The following is a 20,818-nucleotide window of genomic DNA, read 5'->3' as shown; positions in this document are numbered from 1 at the left end:
TTGCCCTTGATGATCTGGCTCTAGTTCCAACTTCTGAAGCTTCAGCATCTGCTGCTTTTGAAGCATCAGCATCTGCTGCTTCTGAAGCTTCAGCATCTGCTGCATCTGATGCTTCATCTTCAGTTAAGCTTATCACTGGCTTGCTTGTACTGCTGCCAGATATCCAATCACAGCTCTTTGCTTCATCAACAATGACATCTCTATTGTATATCATTTTCTTTGTTGTTGGATTGTACAGTTTGTAAGCTCCAGTTACATGATAGCCTACTAGAATCATTGATTCACTTCTATCATCCAGCTTCTTTCTCTTGGCTTCTGGTACATGCTTGTAGCACAATGCACCGAAAACTCTAAAGTGACTTACACTTGGCTTCTTGCCACTCCATACTTCTTCTAGTACTTTGTCTTTGAGTTTCTTTGTAGGGCATCTGTTTAACACATACACTGCAGTACTTACAGCTTCACCCCAGAATGACTTACGCAGATTTCTATGCTTCACCATGCATCTAGCCATGTCAAGTATTGTTCTGTTCCTTCTCTCAGCCAAACCATTGTGCTGAGGTGTGTATGGAGCTGTGACTTCATGTTCAATGCCATTCTTTTCACAAAATGACTCAAACCTCCTTGAAGTATACTCACCTCCTCCATCAGTTCTGAGAATCTTAATTCTCTTGCTGCATTGATTCTCTACCAAAGCCTTGAATCTTTTGAACACCTCAAATGCCTCATCTTTTGACTGTATCAAGTAAACCCACATTTTTCTGCTGAATTCATCCACAAATGTTATGAAGTACCTGTTTCCACCAAGTGATTTTACATCAAATGGTCCACACACATCTGAGTGTACAACTTCCAAAACATTTGTAGATCTTAATGGTAAAGATTTTTTGAAAACGTTCCTGGTTTGCTTGCCTGCTAAGCAACCCTCACAAATCTTATCTTGCATTTGAATTTTGGGCAGTTCTGCTACCATTTCCTTGCTTGCTAACTGGTTCAGATATTTAAAATTCAAATGGCCAAATCACAAGTGCCACAACCAATTTTGTTTATCTTCTGACACAACTTTCATGCATTCTATTGTAGCATTGTTGATCACAGTTTTGAAAGTTCTATTCTTAGCCAAAGGTGACCTCAATACTAACATGTTTGCAGGATCATAGAGTTCAAAGTTTTCATTCTTTATACTAACTGAGAAGCCTTTCTCTATTAATTGACCAACACTAAGCAAGTTACAATCCATACCTGGTACAAACAAGATATTTTCAACTATGGCAGAACTACCATTCTTTCTCTTGATTAGCATGTTCCCAGTGCCTTCTGCTTGTATGGACCTACCATATGCTAGTTTCACTTTGCTTTTCTTTGTGTCATCAAATTTGATCAGCCAGTCTTTATGACCAGTCATATGATTGGAACACCCTGTGTCTAAGAACCATGCTCCACTAGCAATTTTATCTTCTGACATAGCAGCCATGAAGGTTACAGCACCTTTACCTTCATATGAGTTTTCTTCCACCAAGTTTGCTTCATCATCACTGTCTTTTGCCTTCTTTGATCTGCATTCAGATGCATAATGACCCCACTTCTGGCAATTGTAACATTGAATGTGACTTTTATCCTTTTTCTTTGGATTCGAATTTGATGTTCCTCCTCCTTTCTTGAAGGATTCAGATTTTTCATCAAATTTCTGCTGGTTTTGTGAAGCATTCTTGGACTTATTCTTTCCTTTGTAGCCACCATTCTTCTTGAATGTTTGAGCTTTCAACGCTTGCACATATTCTTGTACACCCTTTCTCTCATTAATCATCAATTCATGTGCTTCTAAAGAACCAACCAAATCTTCTAATTTCATGTCTGCTACTGTACCAGCTTCTTGGATAGCAACAATAACATGATCAAAATTAGGGGTTAAGGTTCTCATTACCTTTTCAACAATCATCTTCTCAGATATTTCTTCACCACAACTCTTCATGGTGTGAACCAGTGCTTGAACCTTTGATGCATAAGATCCAATCGATTCATTGTTGTCCATTTGCAGTAATTCATACTGCCTCCTCAATGATTGTAGTTTCACAGCTTTCACTTTTTCTCCACCATCATAATACTTCACCAAGATATCCCATGCTTCTTTAGATGTTTCAGCATGAGAGATCTTATCAAAATTTGCTGAATTCAGTGCAGCCTGAATTGCATACATTGTCTTGCAATTTTTCTTCTTCAAATCTTTGTGATTGTTTTTTGCCTCTGCATTTGCATTTGTAGGTAATGCTGCAACACCATTAATCACCACATCTAGTGTATCTTGAAATCTAAACAAATATTTCATTTGCTTGTTCCATCGTTCCCAATTCTTTCCATCAAGAATTGGAAGATTGTTGGGTAAACCACCATTGCCACTTGCCATTGCCTCTGAATGTTGACAATCTTACCCAAGAACCTGAATCTTGTGATGCTACACAATGAACCATAAGGCTCTAGATACCAATTTGTTGGAGAACAAGCACACACACTTTGTGTTATTGAAGAAGAAGAGAATTTAGGGAGAAAGAAAAGAGTTTTATTGATTAGAGAATATGAGAAAAGTTTACAAGAGATGATGTCTACACTTTATTCTAACTCCTACTTATAGAAAACAAAAGATAGGTGGTTAACTTGATAGACAAGTAACCAACTAACCAACTACTAACTAACAAGTTAGTTACAACCAACTAACTTGAAATGAAACTAACTTCTTAACTAGGTTTGAACAATTACAAAACAACATGCTCCCTTAATTTTCAAACCTATACAACAAGTTCAACATCATGATCTAAGTTGGAACACACCAAGTGAATTCCTTAAGTTCAAAAATCTGTCAATCTTCAAACTCTTAGTCATAATATCTGCAACTTGTGAACCAGTAGCACAATGAATTACTTCTAAGCTACCTTGATTCACCTGCTCCCTCAAGAAGTGAAATCTGGCTTCTATATGTTTGCTTCTTCCATGCAGCACTGGATTTTTAGCTAAGTTTATTGTAGATTGATTGTCAATTTGCAGTGTAATTGGCTTCTTCACATTGATCTTCAATTCCTTAAGCATTAAGTTAATCCATAGGGCTTGACATGCTGCATAAGAACCAACAATATATTCTGCTTCACGCGAGGAAAGTGCAACTACTGGTTGCTTCCTTGAACACCAAGCAACTGAAGCATTCAAATACTTGAAGAAATAGCCAGTGGTACTTCTTCTATCCACTTTATCACCACACCAATCAGCATCTGAATAGCAAATTATCTATGATTTTGCATTCACTGCTGACTTTGGAAAGAGAATTCCAAAATCTAGTGTGCTAGCTATGTACCTCAATATTCTCATAGCAGCTTTCATGTGAGATTGTCTAAGATCCTCCATAAATCTGCTAATCAAGCCAACTGCAAAGCATATGTCTGGCCTGCTATTGCACAGATAACTCAATGAACCAACAATCTGTTTGAACATTGTAGGATCCACTGCATCTTCACTTTCATTCTTTTCCAGCTTAAGATTTGTCTCCATTGGAGTTATAGCATGGGTACAATCAGACATATTAAATCTCTTCAAAATCTCACCAGCATACTTTCTTTGATGTAGCATTAATCCTTTTGAAGTTTTCAAAAATTCGATTCCTAAGAAGTAAGATATTTCTCCCAAATCTGTCATTTCAAATTCAGTCATCATGACAGTTTTGAACTTCTCAATCTTAGCTATGTCGCTCCCAGTTACTAAGAGATCATCAACATACAAATATATAAGAATGATGCTTGAAGTTGACTTTTGTACATAAACTCCATATTCTGACTTGCATTTGCTGAAACCTTGTTTCACAAGGAATCCATCAATTCTTTTGTTCCAGGCTCTTGGAGCTTGCTTCAAACCATATAGGGCTTTCTTCAACCTGTATACCATGTTTTCTTTACCTTTTATCACAAAACCAGGAGGTTGAGTCACAAAAACTACTTCTTCTAATGATCCATTTAGAAAAGCAGATTTGACATCTAGATGGTACATAGGCCAATCTCTTGCATTTGCTATAGCTACTACCAGCCTTACAGTCTCAGTTCTAGCAACAGGTGAGTAAACCTTTGAGTAATCCAGCCCTTCTCTTTGCAGAAAACCTCTTGCAACCAATCTTGCTTTGTGCTTTGCTATGGAGCCATCTAGGTTGAGCTTCAATTTGAACACCCATTTTACTGCTATTGCTTTCTTGCCTGATGGTAACTTGACTATCTCCCATGTATGATTCTTCTCAATGGCACATAGTTCTTCCTCCATAGCTTGCTTCCATTTCATGTTATTCAGAGCTTCAATATGATTAACAGGTTCTGCTCCTGCTTGCAGTGCAAAGTGTACTAGATCACCATCTTCATTTACCTCATTATCATTTACCACATCACAATCTTGTAATCTGGCTGGAGTTTTTCTTGCCCTTGATGATCTGGCTCTAGTTCCAACTTCTGAAGCTTCAGCATCTGCTGCTTTTGAAGCATCAGCATCTGCTGCTTCTGAAGCTTCAGCATCTGCTGCATCTGATGCTTCATCTTCAGTTAAGCTTATCACTGGCTTGCTTGTACTGCTGCCAGATATCCAATCACAGCTCTTTGCTTCATCAACAATGACATCTCTGTTGTATATCATTTTCTTTGTTGTTGGATTGTACAGTTTGTAAGCTCCAGTTACATGATAGCCTACTAGAATCATTGATTCACTTCTATCATCCAGCTTCTTTCTCTTGGCTTCTGGTACATGCTTGTAGCACAATGCACCGAAAACTCTAAAGTGACTTACACTTGGCTTCTTGCCACTCCATACTTCTTCTAGTACTTTGTCTTTGAGTTTCTTTGTAGGGCATCTGTTTAACACATACACTGCAGTACTTACAGCTTCACCCCAGAATGACTTACGCAGATTTCTATGCTTCACCATGCATCTAGCCATGTCAAGTATTGTTCTGTTCCTTCTCTCAGCCAAACCATTGTGCTGAGGTGTGTATGGAGCTGTGACTTCATGTTCAATGCCATTCTTTTCACAAAATGACTCAAACCTCCTTGAAGTATACTCACCTCCTCCATCAGTTCTGAGAATCTTAATTCTCTTGCTGCATTGATTCTCTACCAAAGCCTTGAATCTTTTGAACACCTCAAATGCCTCATCTTTTGACTGTATCAAGTAAACCCACATTTTTCTGCTGAATTCATCCACAAATGTTATGAAGTACCTGTTTCCACCAAGTGATTTTACATCAAATGGTCCACACACATCTGAGTGTACAACTTCCAAAACATTTGTAGATCTTAATGGTAAAGATTTTTTGAAAACGTTCCTGGTTTGCTTGCCTGCTAAGCAACCCTCACAAATCTTATCTTGCATTTGAATTTTGGGCAGTTCTGCTACCATTTCCTTGCTTGCTAACTGGTTCAGATATTTAAAATTCAAATGGCCAAATCACAAGTGCCACAACCAATTTTGTTTATCTTCTGACACAACTTTCATGCATTCTATTGTAGCATTGTTGATCACAGTTTTGAAAGTTCTATTCTTAGCCAAAGGTGACCTCAATACTAACATGTTTGCAGGATCATAGAGTTCAAAGTTTTCATTCTTTATACTAACTGAGAAGCCTTTCTCTATTAATTGACCAACACTAAGCAAGTTACAATCCATACCTGGTACAAACAAGATATTTTCAACTATGGCAGAACTACCATTCTTTCTCTTGATTAGCATGTTCCCAGTGCCTTCTGCTTGTATGGACCTACCATATGCTAGTTTCACTTTGCTTTTCTTTGTGTCATCAAATTTGATCAGCCAGTCTTTATGACCAGTCATATGATTGGAACACCCTGTGTCTAAGAACCATGCTCCACTAGCAATTTTATCTTCTGACATAGCAGCCATGAAGGTTACAGCACCTTTACCTTCATATGAGTTTTCTTCCACCAAGTTTGCTTCATCATCACTGTCTTTTGCCTTCTTTGATCTGCATTCAGATGCATAATGACCCCACTTCTGGCAATTGTAACATTGAATGTGACTTTTATCCTTTTTCTTTGGATTCGAATTTGATGTTCCTCCTCCTTTCTTGAAGGATTCAGATTTTTCATCAAATTTCTGCTGGTTTTGTGAAGCATTCTTGGACTTATTCTTTCCTTTGTAGCCACCATTCTTCTTGAATGTTTGAGCTTTCAACGCTTGCACATATTCTTGTACACCCTTTCTCTCATTAATCATCAATTCATGTGCTTCTAAAGAACCAACCAAATCTTCTAATTTCATGTCTGCTACTGTACCAGCTTCTTGGATAGCAACAATAACATGATCAAAATTAGGGGTTAAGGTTCTCATTACCTTTTCAACAATCATCTTCTCAGATATTTCTTCACCACAACTCTTCATGGTGTGAACCAGTGCTTGAACCTTTGATGCATAAGATCCAATCGATTCATTGTTGTCCATTTGCAGTAATTCATACTGCCTCCTCAATGATTGTAGTTTCACAGCTTTCACTTTTTCTCCACCATCATAATACTTCACCAAGATATCCCATGCTTCTTTAGATGTTTCAGCATGAGAGATCTTATCAAAATTTGCTGAATTCAGTGCAGCCTGAATTGCATACATTGTCTTGCAATTTTTCTTCTTCAAATCTTTGTGATTGTTTTTTGCCTCTGCATTTGCATTTGTAGGTAATGCTGCAACACCATTAATCACCACATCTAGTGTATCTTGAAATCTAAACAAATATTTCATTTGCTTGTTCCATCGTTCCCAATTCTTTCCATCAAGAATTGGAAGATTGTTGGGTAAACCACCATTGCCACTTGCCATTGCCTCTGAATGTTGACAATCTTACCCAAGAACCTGAATCTTGTGATGCTACACAATGAACCATAAGGCTCTAGATACCAATTTGTTGGAGAACAAGCACACACACTTTGTGTTATTGAAGAAGAAGAGAATTTAGGGAGAAAGAAAAGAGTTTTATTGATTAGAGAATATGAGAAAAGTTTACAAGAGATGATGTCTACACTTTATTCTAACTCCTACTTATAGAAAACAAAAGATAGGTGGTTAACTTGATAGACAAGTAACCAACTAACCAACTACTAACTAACAAGTTAGTTACAACCAACTAACTTGAAATGAAACTAACTTCTTAACTAGGTTTGAACAATTACAAAACAACATGCTCCCTTAATTTTCAAACCTATACAACAAGTTCAACATCATGATCTAAGTTGGAACACACCAAGTGAATTCCTTAAGTTCAAAAATCTGTCAATCTTCAAACTCTTAGTCATAATATCTGCAACTTGTGAACCAGTAGCACAATGAATTACTTCTAAGCTACCTTGATTCACCTGCTCCCTCAAGAAGTGAAATCTGGCTTCTATATGTTTGCTTCTTCCATGCAGCACTGGATTTTTAGCTAAGTTTATTGTAGATTGATTGTCAATTTGCAGTGTAATTGGCTTCTTCACATTGATCTTCAATTCCTTAAGCATTAAGTTAATCCATAGGGCTTGACATGCTGCATAAGAACCAACAATATATTCTGCTTCACGCGAGGAAAGTGCAACTACTGGTTGCTTCCTTGAACACCAAGCAACTGAAGCATTCAAATACTTGAAGAAATAGCCAGTGGTACTTCTTCTATCCACTTTATCACCACACCAATCAGCATCTGAATAGCAAATTATCTATGATTTTGCATTCACTGCTGACTTTGGAAAGAGAATTCCAAAATCTAGTGTGCTAGCTATGTACCTCAATATTCTCATAGCAGCTTTCATGTGAGATTGTCTAAGATCCTCCATAAATCTGCTAATCAAGCCAACTGCAAAGCATATGTCTGGCCTGCTATTGCACAGATAACTCAATGAACCAACAATCTGTTTGAACATTGTAGGATCCACTGCATCTTCACTTTCATTCTTTTCCAGCTTAAGATTTGTCTCCATTGGAGTTATAGCATGGGTACAATCAGACATATTAAATCTCTTCAAAATCTCACCAGCATACTTTCTTTGATGTAGCATTAATCCTTTTGAAGTTTTCAAAAATTCGATTCCTAAGAAGTAAGATATTTCTCCCAAATCTGTCATTTCAAATTCAGTCATCATGACAGTTTTGAACTTCTCAATCTTAGCTATGTCGCTCCCAGTTACTAAGAGATCATCAACATACAAATATATAAGAATGATGCTTGAAGTTGACTTTTGTACATAAACTCCATATTCTGACTTGCATTTGCTGAAACCTTGTTTCACAAGGAATCCATCAATTCTTTTGTTCCAGGCTCTTGGAGCTTGCTTCAAACCATATAGGGCTTTCTTCAACCTGTATACCATGTTTTCTTTACCTTTTATCACAAAACCAGGAGGTTGAGTCACAAAAACTACTTCTTCTAATGATCCATTTAGAAAAGCAGATTTGACATCTAGATGGTACATAGGCCAATCTCTTGCATTTGCTATAGCTACTACCAGCCTTACAGTCTCAGTTCTAGCAACAGGTGAGTAAACCTTTGAGTAATCCAGCCCTTCTCTTTGCAGAAAACCTCTTGCAACCAATCTTGCTTTGTGCTTTGCTATGGAGCCATCTAGGTTGAGCTTCAATTTGAACACCCATTTTACTGCTATTGCTTTCTTGCCTGATGGTAACTTGACTATCTCCCATGTATGATTCTTCTCAATGGCACATAGTTCTTCCTCCATAGCTTGCTTCCATTTCATGTTATTCAGAGCTTCAATATGATTAACAGGTTCTGCTCCTGCTTGCAGTGCAAAGTGTACTAGATCACCATCTTCATTTACCTCATTATCATTTACCACATCACAATCTTGTAATCTGGCTGGAGTTTTTCTTGCCCTTGATGATCTGGCTCTAGTTCCAACTTCTGAAGCTTCAGCATCTGCTGCTTTTGAAGCATCAGCATCTGCTGCTTCTGAAGCTTCAGCATCTGCTGCATCTGATGCTTCATCTTCAGTTAAGCTTATCACTGGCTTGCTTGTACTGCTGCCAGATATCCAATCACAGCTCTTTGCTTCATCAACAATGACATCTCTGTTGTATATCATTTTCTTTGTTGTTGGATTGTACAGTTTGTAAGCTCCAGTTACATGATAGCCTACTAGAATCATTGATTCACTTCTATCATCCAGCTTCTTTCTCTTGGCTTCTGGTACATGCTTGTAGCACAATGCACCGAAAACTCTAAAGTGACTTACACTTGGCTTCTTGCCACTCCATACTTCTTCTAGTACTTTGTCTTTGAGTTTCTTTGTAGGGCATCTGTTTAACACATACACTGCAGTACTTACAGCTTCACCCCAGAATGACTTACGCAGATTTCTATGCTTCACCATGCATCTAGCCATGTCAAGTATTGTTCTGTTCCTTCTCTCAGCCAAACCATTGTGCTGAGGTGTGTATGGAGCTGTGACTTCATGTTCAATGCCATTCTTTTCACAAAATGACTCAAACCTCCTTGAAGTATACTCACCTCCTCCATCAGTTCTGAGAATCTTAATTCTCTTGCTGCATTGATTCTCTACCAAAGCCTTGAATCTTTTGAACACCTCAAATGCCTCATCTTTTGACTGTATCAAGTAAACCCACATTTTTCTGCTGAATTCATCCACAAATGTTATGAAGTACCTGTTTCCACCAAGTGATTTTACATCAAATGGTCCACACACATCTGAGTGTACAACTTCCAAAACATTTGTAGATCTTAATGGTAAAGATTTTTTGAAAACGTTCCTGGTTTGCTTGCCTGCTAAGCAACCCTCACAAATCTTATCTTGCATTTGAATTTTGGGCAGTTCTGCTACCATTTACTTGCTTGCTAACTGGTTCAGATATTTAAAATTCAAATGGCCAAATCACAAGTGCCACAACCAATTTTGTTTATCTTCTGACACAACTTTCATGCATTCTACTGTAGCATTGTTGATCACAGTTTTGAAAGTTCTATTCTTAGCCAAAGGTGACCTCAATACTAACATGTTTGCAGGATCATAGAGTTCAAAGTTTTCATTCTTTATACTAACTGAGAAGCCTTTCTCTATTAATTGACCAACACTAAGCAAGTTACAATCCATACCTGGTACAAACAAGATATTTTCAACTATGGCAGAACTACCATTCTTTCTCTTGATTAGCATGTTCCCAGTGCCTTCTGCTTGTATGGACCTACCATATGCTAGTTTCACTTTGCTTTTCTTTGTGTCATCAAATTTGATCAGCCAGTCTTTATGACCAGTCATATGATTGGAACACCCTGTGTCTAAGAACCATGCTCCACTAGCAATTTTATCTTCTGACATAGCAGCCATGAAGGTTACAGCACCTTTACCTTCATATGAGTTTTCTTCCACCAAGTTTGCTTCATCATCACTGTCTTTTGCCTTCTTTGATCTGCATTCAGATGCATAATGACCCCACTTCTGGCAATTGTAACATTGAATGTGACTTTTATCCTTTTTCTTTGGATTCGAATTTGATGTTCCTCCTCCTTTCTTGAAGGATTCAGATTTTTCATCAAATTTCTGCTGGTTTTGTGAAGCATTCTTGGACTTATTCTTTCCTTTGTAGCCACCATTCTTCTTGAATGTTTGAGCTTTCAACGCTTGCACATATTCTTGTACACCCTTTCTCTCATTAATCATCAATTCATGTGCTTCTAAAGAACCAACCAAATCTTCTAATTTCATGTCTGCTACTGTACCAGCTTCTTGGATAGCAACAATAACATGATCAAAATTAGGGGTTAAGGTTCTCATTACCTTTTCAACAATCATCTTCTCAGATATTTCTTCACCACAACTCTTCATGGTGTGAACCAGTGCTTGAACCTTTGATGCATAAGATCCAATCGATTCATTGTTGTCCATTTGCAGTAATTCATACTGCCTCCTCAATGATTGTAGTTTCACAGCTTTCACTTTTTCTCCACCATCATAATACTTCACCAAGATATCCCATGCTTCTTTAGATGTTTCAGCATGAGAGATCTTATCAAAATTTGCTGAATTCAGTGCAGCCTGAATTGCATACATTGTCTTGCAATTTTTCTTCTTCAAATCTTTGTGATTGTTTTTTGCCTCTGCATTTGCATTTGTAGGTAATGCTGCAACACCATTAATCACCACATCTAGTGTATCTTGAAATCTAAACAAATATTTCATTTGCTTGTTCCATCGTTCCCAATTCTTTCCATCAAGAATTGGAAGATTGTTGGGTAAACCACCATTGCCACTTGCCATTGCCTCTGAATGTTGACAATCTTACCCAAGAACCTGAATCTTGTGATGCTACACAATGAACCATAAGGCTCTAGATACCAATTTGTTGGAGAACAAGCATACACACTTTGTGTTATTGAAGAAGAAGAGAATTTAGGGAGAAAGAAAAGAGTTTTATTGATTAGAGAATATCAGAAAAGTTTACAAGAGATGATGTCTACACTTTATTCTAACTCCTACTTATAGAAAACAAAAGATAGGTGGTTAACTTGATAGACAAGTAACCAACTAACCAACTACTAACTAACAAGTTAGTTACAACCAACTAACTTGAAATGAAACTAACTTCTAAACTAGGTTTGAACAATTACAAAACAACAATTTTAAGTACCATTTATTAGTAATGTATGATATCCAAAATAGCATCTCTTTAAGAAGATGCTCTTAGTAACATACCCAAAAAATGTGGCATATGAATGTCATATCAATATTGAAAAATAATTTGAATTTGAATTCGGCACACCAGGTTTGGTCTACGTACTACAACATAGCTGCAACCAAATTATGATCATATCATACGGCAGAAATCAGCTCCCAATTGATACAAGTACAACATAGATGCATATTTTTAGTCAAATTTCAATAAAGTGGGAATAGACACTTGTATATAAGAGACGAGCAGAGTGTCAATTTGTGCTAGCAAAAACTAAGTGGGTTTATGTCATGTGGACTTGGGGAAGCGCTTGGTTTGTTATTAGCCTTATTGGTGGGTGAAAGATTTACATATGGATATAGTTGATTTTGAATTAGATTCTTTTTTTTTTTTTTTTTGGTACAATGAATTAGATTCTATACGAGTTGTTTACTCATTCACAGTAACAAACAAGATGTAGTATTATTAATGGTTGTTAGTGTCTTAAATACTTTTTAATGTATTTTACAGGAACTTCTGTAGAGTTCGTTAAGAGGCAACGCAATGAGGTCTCTTGCAAGGATAGCCACAGATTTAGCTTTTGAATTGCTAATATGTTTTAGAATTTTATAATACTTACTATAATTTAATTATTTTTTCAACTTAAAAAAAAAAAAAAAAAGGTTTGACAAAAAAAAAAGTTTTGTAGAAATTTTTTTTGACCAAGCACGTCATCATATTTGGCAAGTATCATATTTTTGCCTATGCATTTTTTAAAATGGGTAATAAATATAGTGAATCATATCTTTAAATTAATAAAGATGATTATTGCTATTTTTGAAGTAAATTAAATGAGATATCAGTTAATTAAATGAACCTTAAAATGTGCCCTTAGGGCACATGTTAGCACAACCCTTCTTATTTATATTCCTACATGTGAGTAAACAGTCAATTTAGTCCCTATATTATCACTCTCTCACCAATTTAGTCTTTAAACTATTAAAAGCAACCAAAAGTCCCTAATATACTCACATCCATCAATTTAGTCCCTCACACTTAACTTTTCTTTTAAATCACTCATTCTCTAAAACCCTACAATAAAACTACCTTTTCTCCTTCCATTCAACCTTCAACGGAAACTTCCAAGGACTAGCCGCCAACCACCATGCTCTCAACCCTCCGGCTGTGGCCGTTTTGCTTGCAACTAAAACCTCTCAATCACCGCCGTTAATGAATGAATGCGTTATGTTTTTTTTTTTTTTACAAGAATGCATTATGCTTTAAATTGTGGTTAAGTTTATTTTATGGTTTAAGTTGAATGTACTAGTTTAAGTGGTTTTATGCTTTTTCTATTGTGGGATTAAATTGATGGATGGGTAGAGTTTAGTGACTTTTTAGTTGATTTTACTAATTTAGGGACTAGATTGGTGATAGAATGATAGTTTAGGGACTAAATTGACTATTTACTCTCCTACATGTGTTCAATTTATTATTATGAATGAAATGCTATAAGCAACTTTAAGTTAAAAAATGCACATAATTATATATTTCAAGTAAGACATATAAATATAGAATCATAATTTCTAAGACCCTAGGAAGAAACAATATCCTGATGTGGATCTTCTGGTGTCTGCAAAGTTAGCCCAGTCAGCATCTGCAAATCCTAAAGTTGCAATTGAATGTCTTGGAAAGAATAAGCCACGACCTGGTGTCCCTTTCAGATAAAAAGGACTCTACAAGCAGTTTCATAGAGAGTAATGGTAGGTGAAGAAAGGAATTGACTCAATTGCTAAGTAGAAAAAGAGATATCAGGCCTTGGAAAGAATAAACTTTTATGTGTCGTCCGTAACCACTAATGTACTCATAAGCTACACTAGAATCCTGCTGTAACTTAAAATAGGGGTCAAGTGGTGTTGAAGTTGGTTTGGAGCCTATGAGACCTATGTCTTGTAAGAAATCAAGACAGTATTTCCTTTTGACAAATAGCGATGCCTTGTCCGGCCGGAGTGTGATGCTTAAATACCCAGGAAGTATACTTGATATGACCTAGATCCTTAATTAGGAAGCACACTGATGCTGACTAGCCTGCTTGTAATCTCCAGGTTCAATGTCAGCAGTTATAGACATGACATATCTCCCAAAAGTCTTAGATATGTTTAAATAGGAACGAGAAACAGATATGAGATATAGAGTATACCAAAATATGTTGACTGAAATAAACCTCTTGAAAGATTGCATATGTAGTTTGAGAGATGTGCAGGCTTGATGGAGGGTCTAGTAGAGATCTAATAATTAGTTGGGGTATATGATTGTTTTGCTCAGTTGAGGGTTCAGTGTGAGTAGGAGGATCAATGTGAATGGGTTTAGAGGTTTGGTCATTTTGAGTATTGTTGTGTATAGGAATAACTTGTCTATGAATTAGGAACTCAATGTTGGTATCTGGCTCAAAGTGTGAGATCATTTGAAGTAGGCGGAGGTTGTTAATTTGGACCTATGGATATGGTCATTAGAGATAATGGGAATTTTGTTTTGATCAGTAGGGTCAGTGAGAATGAGTAATGGATGAGTGATAAGTCCATTCAACAGAATTATTAGAACTAAGGTAAGGTAGAATATGATCATTATTATGGAGGAAATTTCTGGAGACAAATATATATTTTTTGAAGATAAATTAGCCCACTCAAATTAGCACCAGAGAGAATCGAACATCCGACTTTAAGAAGGAGCACACTCTCAAGTACCAAGTCAATACCAACAGACCAACCCAAGTGGGTTTTCTAGAGATAAATATATTACGATTGTTAAGGTAAAAAATAATGGCTCCCTTCATGTCAAATTTGTATCCAATAAAGGTACATTTTTTTGGCTCTAGGATCTAGTTTAGTTCTTGGAGAATTGAGATTGAAGGGTTGAGGCATAACAAAATGAGCCAAAGACTTTGAGTTGATCAGGTTAGCTGGTTTGTTGTATAAGAGATGGTATATGCTGATTTGTTTTGAAGTAAAGGTGTACACAATCTATTTATGATGTATGTGCATGCATATGACTAAAAAACGCTAGTATGATCACTGTCCAATTGATCCTCTGCAGTTGTGTTATTAGCACTCACTTTTTTTTTTGATAATTCGAACCCTGACCTAGGGTTCAGGATACGTCAATGTTTCAACCCATTCAGGATATCAAATGTCTTTGTCATAGTGTTTCTAACCAAGTACTTTTATCCCTTTATCTAATTTATATTAAAGAATTTTTTATATAAGCAAAAGCATATATTAATGAATAATGATATATATAGGTTGATGCTCAAACACAAGATAAAAGTAAAAGTAGGATGTAGTCAAATTGTAATGTCATTACAGCATAATTATTAATAGACGTCAAATAATACAAAATAAGATACAGATAAAACTGTTATTTGATTCTAAATGTCCAGTTGATAGAAAGTTTTGAGCATAATGCATATTTATACTCTTAATTTAAGTCATATTAAAGAAAAAAAATTATAAGCAAAGTAGATAATAATGAGGGATTGAGCCCAAACACAAGGTGAGACGCCAAATACTACAAAATAAGGTAGAAATTAGAAAAAGTTCAATAGAAACGGAAAAAAAGGTACAAGAAAAAGTTCAATTGAATAAGAAGGCACGCGGACTACACTCCATTAGAACTCAATAATCTCTAAGTTAAAACAAGAAAACAAATAGGAAAATAAAACTACAAATAAATAAGAAGACACACCACCAACAAGCTAGAACCCTTCAAAGGCGCTACCAGGAAAGAAGAAAAACAAAGGAAATCCCGGCAAGGTTAATGTAGGACAAACCAAAACCATGTAATAATATAATACAAGAATCAAAAGGACAAACATCAAACTATGGCAGCCTTATTTTACCATCTTATTCTAATTTTAATTCTTGGATAAAGTACAACTTTCATCTTACCATCTTCAAGAATCCTTGGTTACAAACAATACAATATTAGTAAACTCCAAAGTCTCTATCTCAATGAGTTGTGCAGTCATCTTTGCAAACCTTGAAAACAATTCATCCATGATATTTTCACCAAACCCAGCTATTAAAAGAGGTTCATAAACAGCTCTATGATACTTGGCTATGATCTCTCCTCTCATTTTGCTATCAACAACATAATCAACATCTTTCTCAAGATTTGCATCCCAAGCCATTTTTAAAGTCTTAATATTTTGAAGGGTAAAAGATCCTTCTTCCTCAATCAATTGTCTTACTTCCTGTACATTTGGATGGTATGCAGGAAAATCAAACAAGTCCAATTTCTCCTCTTCAACCAAACCCTACAAATTATAAGGAAGTTTTGTAATACAAAAGGAATTATAAGGATTATGCTTAATCCAAAAGGAAAATCATAACTTAAAAGCAAATGCTTTTTTTTTTCTGTTGTTATATGAAGCACCAACACCTCTATGATTAGGCGTATCGCAATATCTGACATGTGTTAGTGTCCAACACTTGTATGACACTCTACGACACGTGTCGAATAGCTCAGATTCAATGTCCAAAAAAAATAATTTTTTCCTTTACTCTGACACTCCTTGGATTCGTGTCTGACACTTGTAAGACACTCGTACAACATGTGTCGAACTAGTGTCCCAAAAGATTTTTGTTTCCTTTGTTTTTACTCTCGTAAGACACGTATAAGATATATACACAATATGATGTGGAAAAAAAACAATGTTGATCTATGATGGATTAAAGACTTCACATTTTAATTACAATTTTTTTAGTTTTTTTCTAGTAGATGAATAAATAAAGATCAAATACTATCATAACTTGATTTAAATTTATTTTTTTAAAAAAAAAATTAATTTGCTCAACTAATTAGATGCACATGCACATATTTTGATTCTCAATTTAGATTTTTGATAAATATTTAGCGGTGTCGATATATCCTATACTTTTTATATTTGTAATGTCGACGTGTCCATCGTATCAGGTGTTTGTGTTGGAGTATGTGCTTCATATGTTATTCCGAGTCTCATATAATATATGTTGATCAATAATTGGGAATATGGTGACATAAGTTAACTCATTATAAAAAGTTAGGATAAGTTATTGTAGTTAGTCATGTTTTTTTGACAAATATACAACTTAAATAAATAAATGCAATTACTAACATTTATCTAGTTATAGTTTCTATCATGTAAAAGGAACTACCTAATGTGTGTAAAATATTTGAGACTAGTAACTAGTAATATTTTTATTTTTAAATCGTTCAATATAATTATTTCTTATTGGTTACTATATATCAAACCTCAGCATTACCTCTTGGACCATGTCGTTTAGTACCATGCCAACAACCCCTTGAACAGAAGTGAAGTTAGTTGCTTCTCTACCAATGAATGTTAGTACCATCATACCATCTGATGCTAATTCCTCAAATCGTGACTTTAGAAAATATTTGAAATCTCTTTCAAATTGCTTATAATATGCTTCATAAACTGATGGAGAACTTGTTTTTGAGATGTAAATGTTTCCCTTGTTAAGTGGTTCCGCATTCTTGGCCAAATTTTTCGGGGCCTAACACCATAAAATAAAATTTCAAACATAGTTAACTTCTTTTCTAAAACGAAGCATCTATGTTACATTCAAATTGGATTTGTGAATGCTAACCTGAGATAGCCAATGGAGACAATAGGAGGAATGAAAAAAGTCGATGTAATTATTTGGAAAAAGTCGTCCATAAAAATTTCCTGGTGTTGCATTTATGAAGCATTCTCCAACATTCTCTTCTTTTTTTTGTTGGTAGAAATCAGGAAGTAACTTGAAGATGGTATTGAAATCATTTTCAAATAGATCATTGAGATAAATTTGAAATGTAGGTGTTATGTCATGGTTTAACTTCGAGCTAATTTTATGCATGATGTTCAAGATATTAGAGATGACTATAAATGTATTTGGTCCTGAAGAGCAACCTAAATCGGCTATTTTCCAGAAACCATTGAAGGTTTTGCGGGACACCAACAATATCATATTTTCTTTGAGCATAGTTTTCACTTGCTTTATCACTTTTCTCTGCACAAATTAATAATTAGTTTGAGGTGAATATCACATACATAAAATAATATTGGGCTTAAAAATGTCCTTTACGTGCAAATCATGTTGATTTTCATCTCTCTCGGTTGTGTTTGTAACTAATTGATAGCTAATTAGCTATCAATTAGCTACAAACACAGTGATTTTTAACCGGAGATGCGAAAATCAACAAGATTTGCATAAATAAAAAAACAAGATAAGATAATATACCTGCATTAAGGAGTTATTTGCGTAGCTTGTTTCGCCCACACCACCCTTCATGTGAAGGACTCGTTCCATTGCCATGATGAAAAGAAATACAACTATATTGAATTGAATGTTGACGAACTCGTACATATTTATAGAAGATAGCCAAGGCAAGGGTCCGTAGGTAAGATAATAATGAAAACGACAAAACGTCGTGTTTTCTTTTCCATTCGTTTATTGCTGCACCGTTCCGTTCATTCTTCACACTGCGTATTTTTTTGTTGAGAAAACGACAAAACGGCGGCTTGAATCAATTGCCTTATCCTCTACATTTGTGATGGTATGCTGGAATCAAACAAGTTCAATTTCTCCTCTTCAACCAAACCTTACAAATTATAAGGAATATTCTTAATACAAAAGGAAAATCACTAGTCGATTGAAACATACATATCATTATTTAACTTGAGTACGATTAGGGTCAGTAGGATAAGAATTAAACCTAGCATGATTTCTTTATCATTCATTTATTTGATTTGATTTGATACATGTTCATTCAAACATCCAAATGGCGTGATTACTATTTTATTTTTATTAAAATAAATATTCTTTCATTCAAATTTTTTTAATGACATTTAGTCGATTGAAACATACATATCATTACAAATTCAAGATTATTAAAAACTGAAAAATGTGAATCTACAAACAATCTTGCAGCAGCTATCATCACAATAGATAAATGTAACCGGAATATTCATACTCCCGGATCTGAAAGTGAAAGTGCCTACGAATATGACAAAAATAAATGTAACCGGAATATTCATACTCCTAGATCTGCATCGGATCTGTAATGAGTTGAGGTGGATATGTCAATTTGAATCAATGAAACACGATACTAAAACGAAAAACCAACGAACGCCGCACAAAATGACGACAAATAAAAAATCACGAAATTTTTTTTTAAATAGATGTGAAAATCACTTATTTGAATAAAAAGAAAAGAAAAAACAATTTAGAAGGGTGATTTTGGGTCAAATGAAAAAAAGGAGAAACTAGGGTTTGAGGAAAAAAAGGAGCGGCTGTGAGAGAAAAAAGAACTTTAAAGATTTCTTATTGCCTTGATTTAGACTACTAGTTGGACTCGCATTTCAAATATGAAGTAGTGTTAATATATTTACTTTTTCTAACATATGAACAAGTGGTTCAATCATGTGGTGCACCGTGCACAAGTCTCGAATAACATTATAACGAATACGAATTTTACTAAATCGACATTGGATTGACAGATTATATTTTATAGATCATCCATAGAAACTTTTAGAAAAATTGAAAATAATTTGATATATTATTGAGATCCATCAAAATTAACGGTTTATGAGTTTTATTAAATACCGTTAATTTTGATGGGTCTCAATAACATATCTTCGGTCCTATCAAGGGAATGAAATTCAAGGAGAATGAAATTCAAGGTTCGATCAAGGGAGATGAGTGTAACTTCCAATATGCTCGGTCCTAAGGCCGGATATCAAATTTTCAAAAAAAAACTTTGTCCAGTATGTTTTGTATATTTTAACGTAAGAGAGGATAATAGTGTAATTTAAGCATCTTTCAAGAGTAAATTACATCGGTATAACATTTGAGTAATGTTACCCGCTCAATAACGCTTTAACGAAAATAAATTTTGCAAAATATTGGATTGAAACTTTATATCATATAGATCATCGATGTTAAATTTTACAAAAATCTAAAATCGTTTGGTATGTTATTGAGACCGATCAAGATTAACGGTTTATGTGTTTTTTTTATTTAAAATCGTTAATCTTGATTTGTCTCAATAACATATCAAACGATTTTAGATTTTTGTAAAAATTAATATCGATGAGCTATATGATATAATATAGCTCATTGATGTTACATACTTATTTCACAAATTATTTATATATTTTTATCATACCCAAAAATGATCCCTATCAAACTCTATTCCTACAAATTCATGTTAATGCTACGGTGGACCACTTTTACAAGTTGTCCACCGTGGACAATTGACCTACCGAATATGAATTTTACGAAATTCACAGTTGGATTAAAAGTTTATATCGTATAGATCATCCATAAATTTTTTAATTTTTTTTTTAAATCATTTGATATGTTATTGAGACCCATCAAGATTTACGTTATTTAATAAACCGTTAATCTTGATGTGACTCAATAACATATTAAATGATTTTCAATTTTTCTAAATTTTTTTATGGATGATCTATATGATATAAACTTTCAATCCAACGGTGGATTTTATAAAATTCGTATTCATTATAATGTTATTCATGACTGGTCCACTATGAACTATTTGATGAAGTAGTCCATATTAGAATTTACCAACAAGATCATATTCCTAAATTATTCTACTAGTTCTATTCCTAATTTATACAAGAACATACATGTACGGTTTTTTCTTCTTCTTTTCTTGACAATACGTGTACGGATTCCACAATATTTTCTCTTCCAACTTACGTAGATCAATTCCTAACCTTTTATGAATTCCACAATACTATTTAACTGTTTGTAATTGACAAGATTTTCAAAACTTTTTTTTTTGAACCAAACAAGATTTTCAAAACTTAATTGATCATTAACCACACATAATTTTTCTATGTTCCAATTTTTTTTTCATTCTTTATCTATCATTTCTAAATTGCCGCATAACTGTTAGAATCTAAAGGAAAGAGTGAATTGAAAGTAAAGATGCTTCATTATTGAATTGAATGAATAAAATGTACAACTAATGATCCTTATATATACAAGTTAGGATCTATGCTAAGCTATGCTACACTAACTATACAATAACTTGTTCTACAAGTTAGTTACAATATCTTGATCTACACCTTGTG

General features: G+C 34.7%; 4 protein-coding genes across 4 annotated transcripts; all 4 read right to left on the bottom strand.

The window, feature by feature from the left end:
* Positions 1–1,021: 1,021 nt before the first annotated feature.
* On the bottom strand, positions 1,022–2,404 carry LOC123891705. The gene has a single exon (XM_045941610.1). It carries the CDS (start codon positions 2,402–2,404, stop codon positions 1,022–1,024), a length of 1,383 nt encoding a protein of 460 aa, XP_045797566.1.
* Positions 2,405–5,463: 3,059 nt separating this feature from the next.
* Positions 5,464–6,846, bottom strand: LOC123891703. The gene has a single exon (XM_045941608.1). It carries the CDS (start codon positions 6,844–6,846, stop codon positions 5,464–5,466), a length of 1,383 nt encoding a protein of 460 aa, XP_045797564.1.
* Positions 6,847–9,905: 3,059 nt separating this feature from the next.
* Positions 9,906–11,288, bottom strand: LOC123891701. Its single transcript, XM_045941607.1, has one exon. It carries the CDS (start codon positions 11,286–11,288, stop codon positions 9,906–9,908), a length of 1,383 nt encoding a protein of 460 aa, XP_045797563.1.
* Positions 11,289–15,471: 4,183 nt separating this feature from the next.
* Positions 15,472–18,044, bottom strand: LOC123890132 (xanthosine methyltransferase 2-like). Its single transcript, XM_045939685.1, has 4 exons — positions 17,958–18,044; positions 17,325–17,726; positions 16,977–17,231; positions 15,472–15,988 (listed from the first exon to the last, which is right to left on the bottom strand). The coding sequence occupies exons 1-4, from the start codon at positions 18,030–18,032 to the stop codon at positions 15,626–15,628; spliced, it is 1,095 nt and encodes a 364-aa protein (XP_045795641.1). The 5' UTR covers positions 18,033–18,044; the 3' UTR covers positions 15,472–15,625.
* Positions 18,045–20,818: the final 2,774 nt, after the last annotated feature.

Source organism: Trifolium pratense, linkage group LG6 (genome assembly GCF_020283565.1).
Source record: "Trifolium pratense cultivar HEN17-A07 linkage group LG6, ARS_RC_1.1, whole genome shotgun sequence".
Classification (NCBI taxonomy): Eukaryota; Viridiplantae; Streptophyta; class Magnoliopsida; order Fabales; family Fabaceae; genus Trifolium; species Trifolium pratense.
The sequence above is the reverse complement of the archived record's forward strand: the minus strand, read 5'-3'. Positions and strand labels throughout refer to the sequence as shown.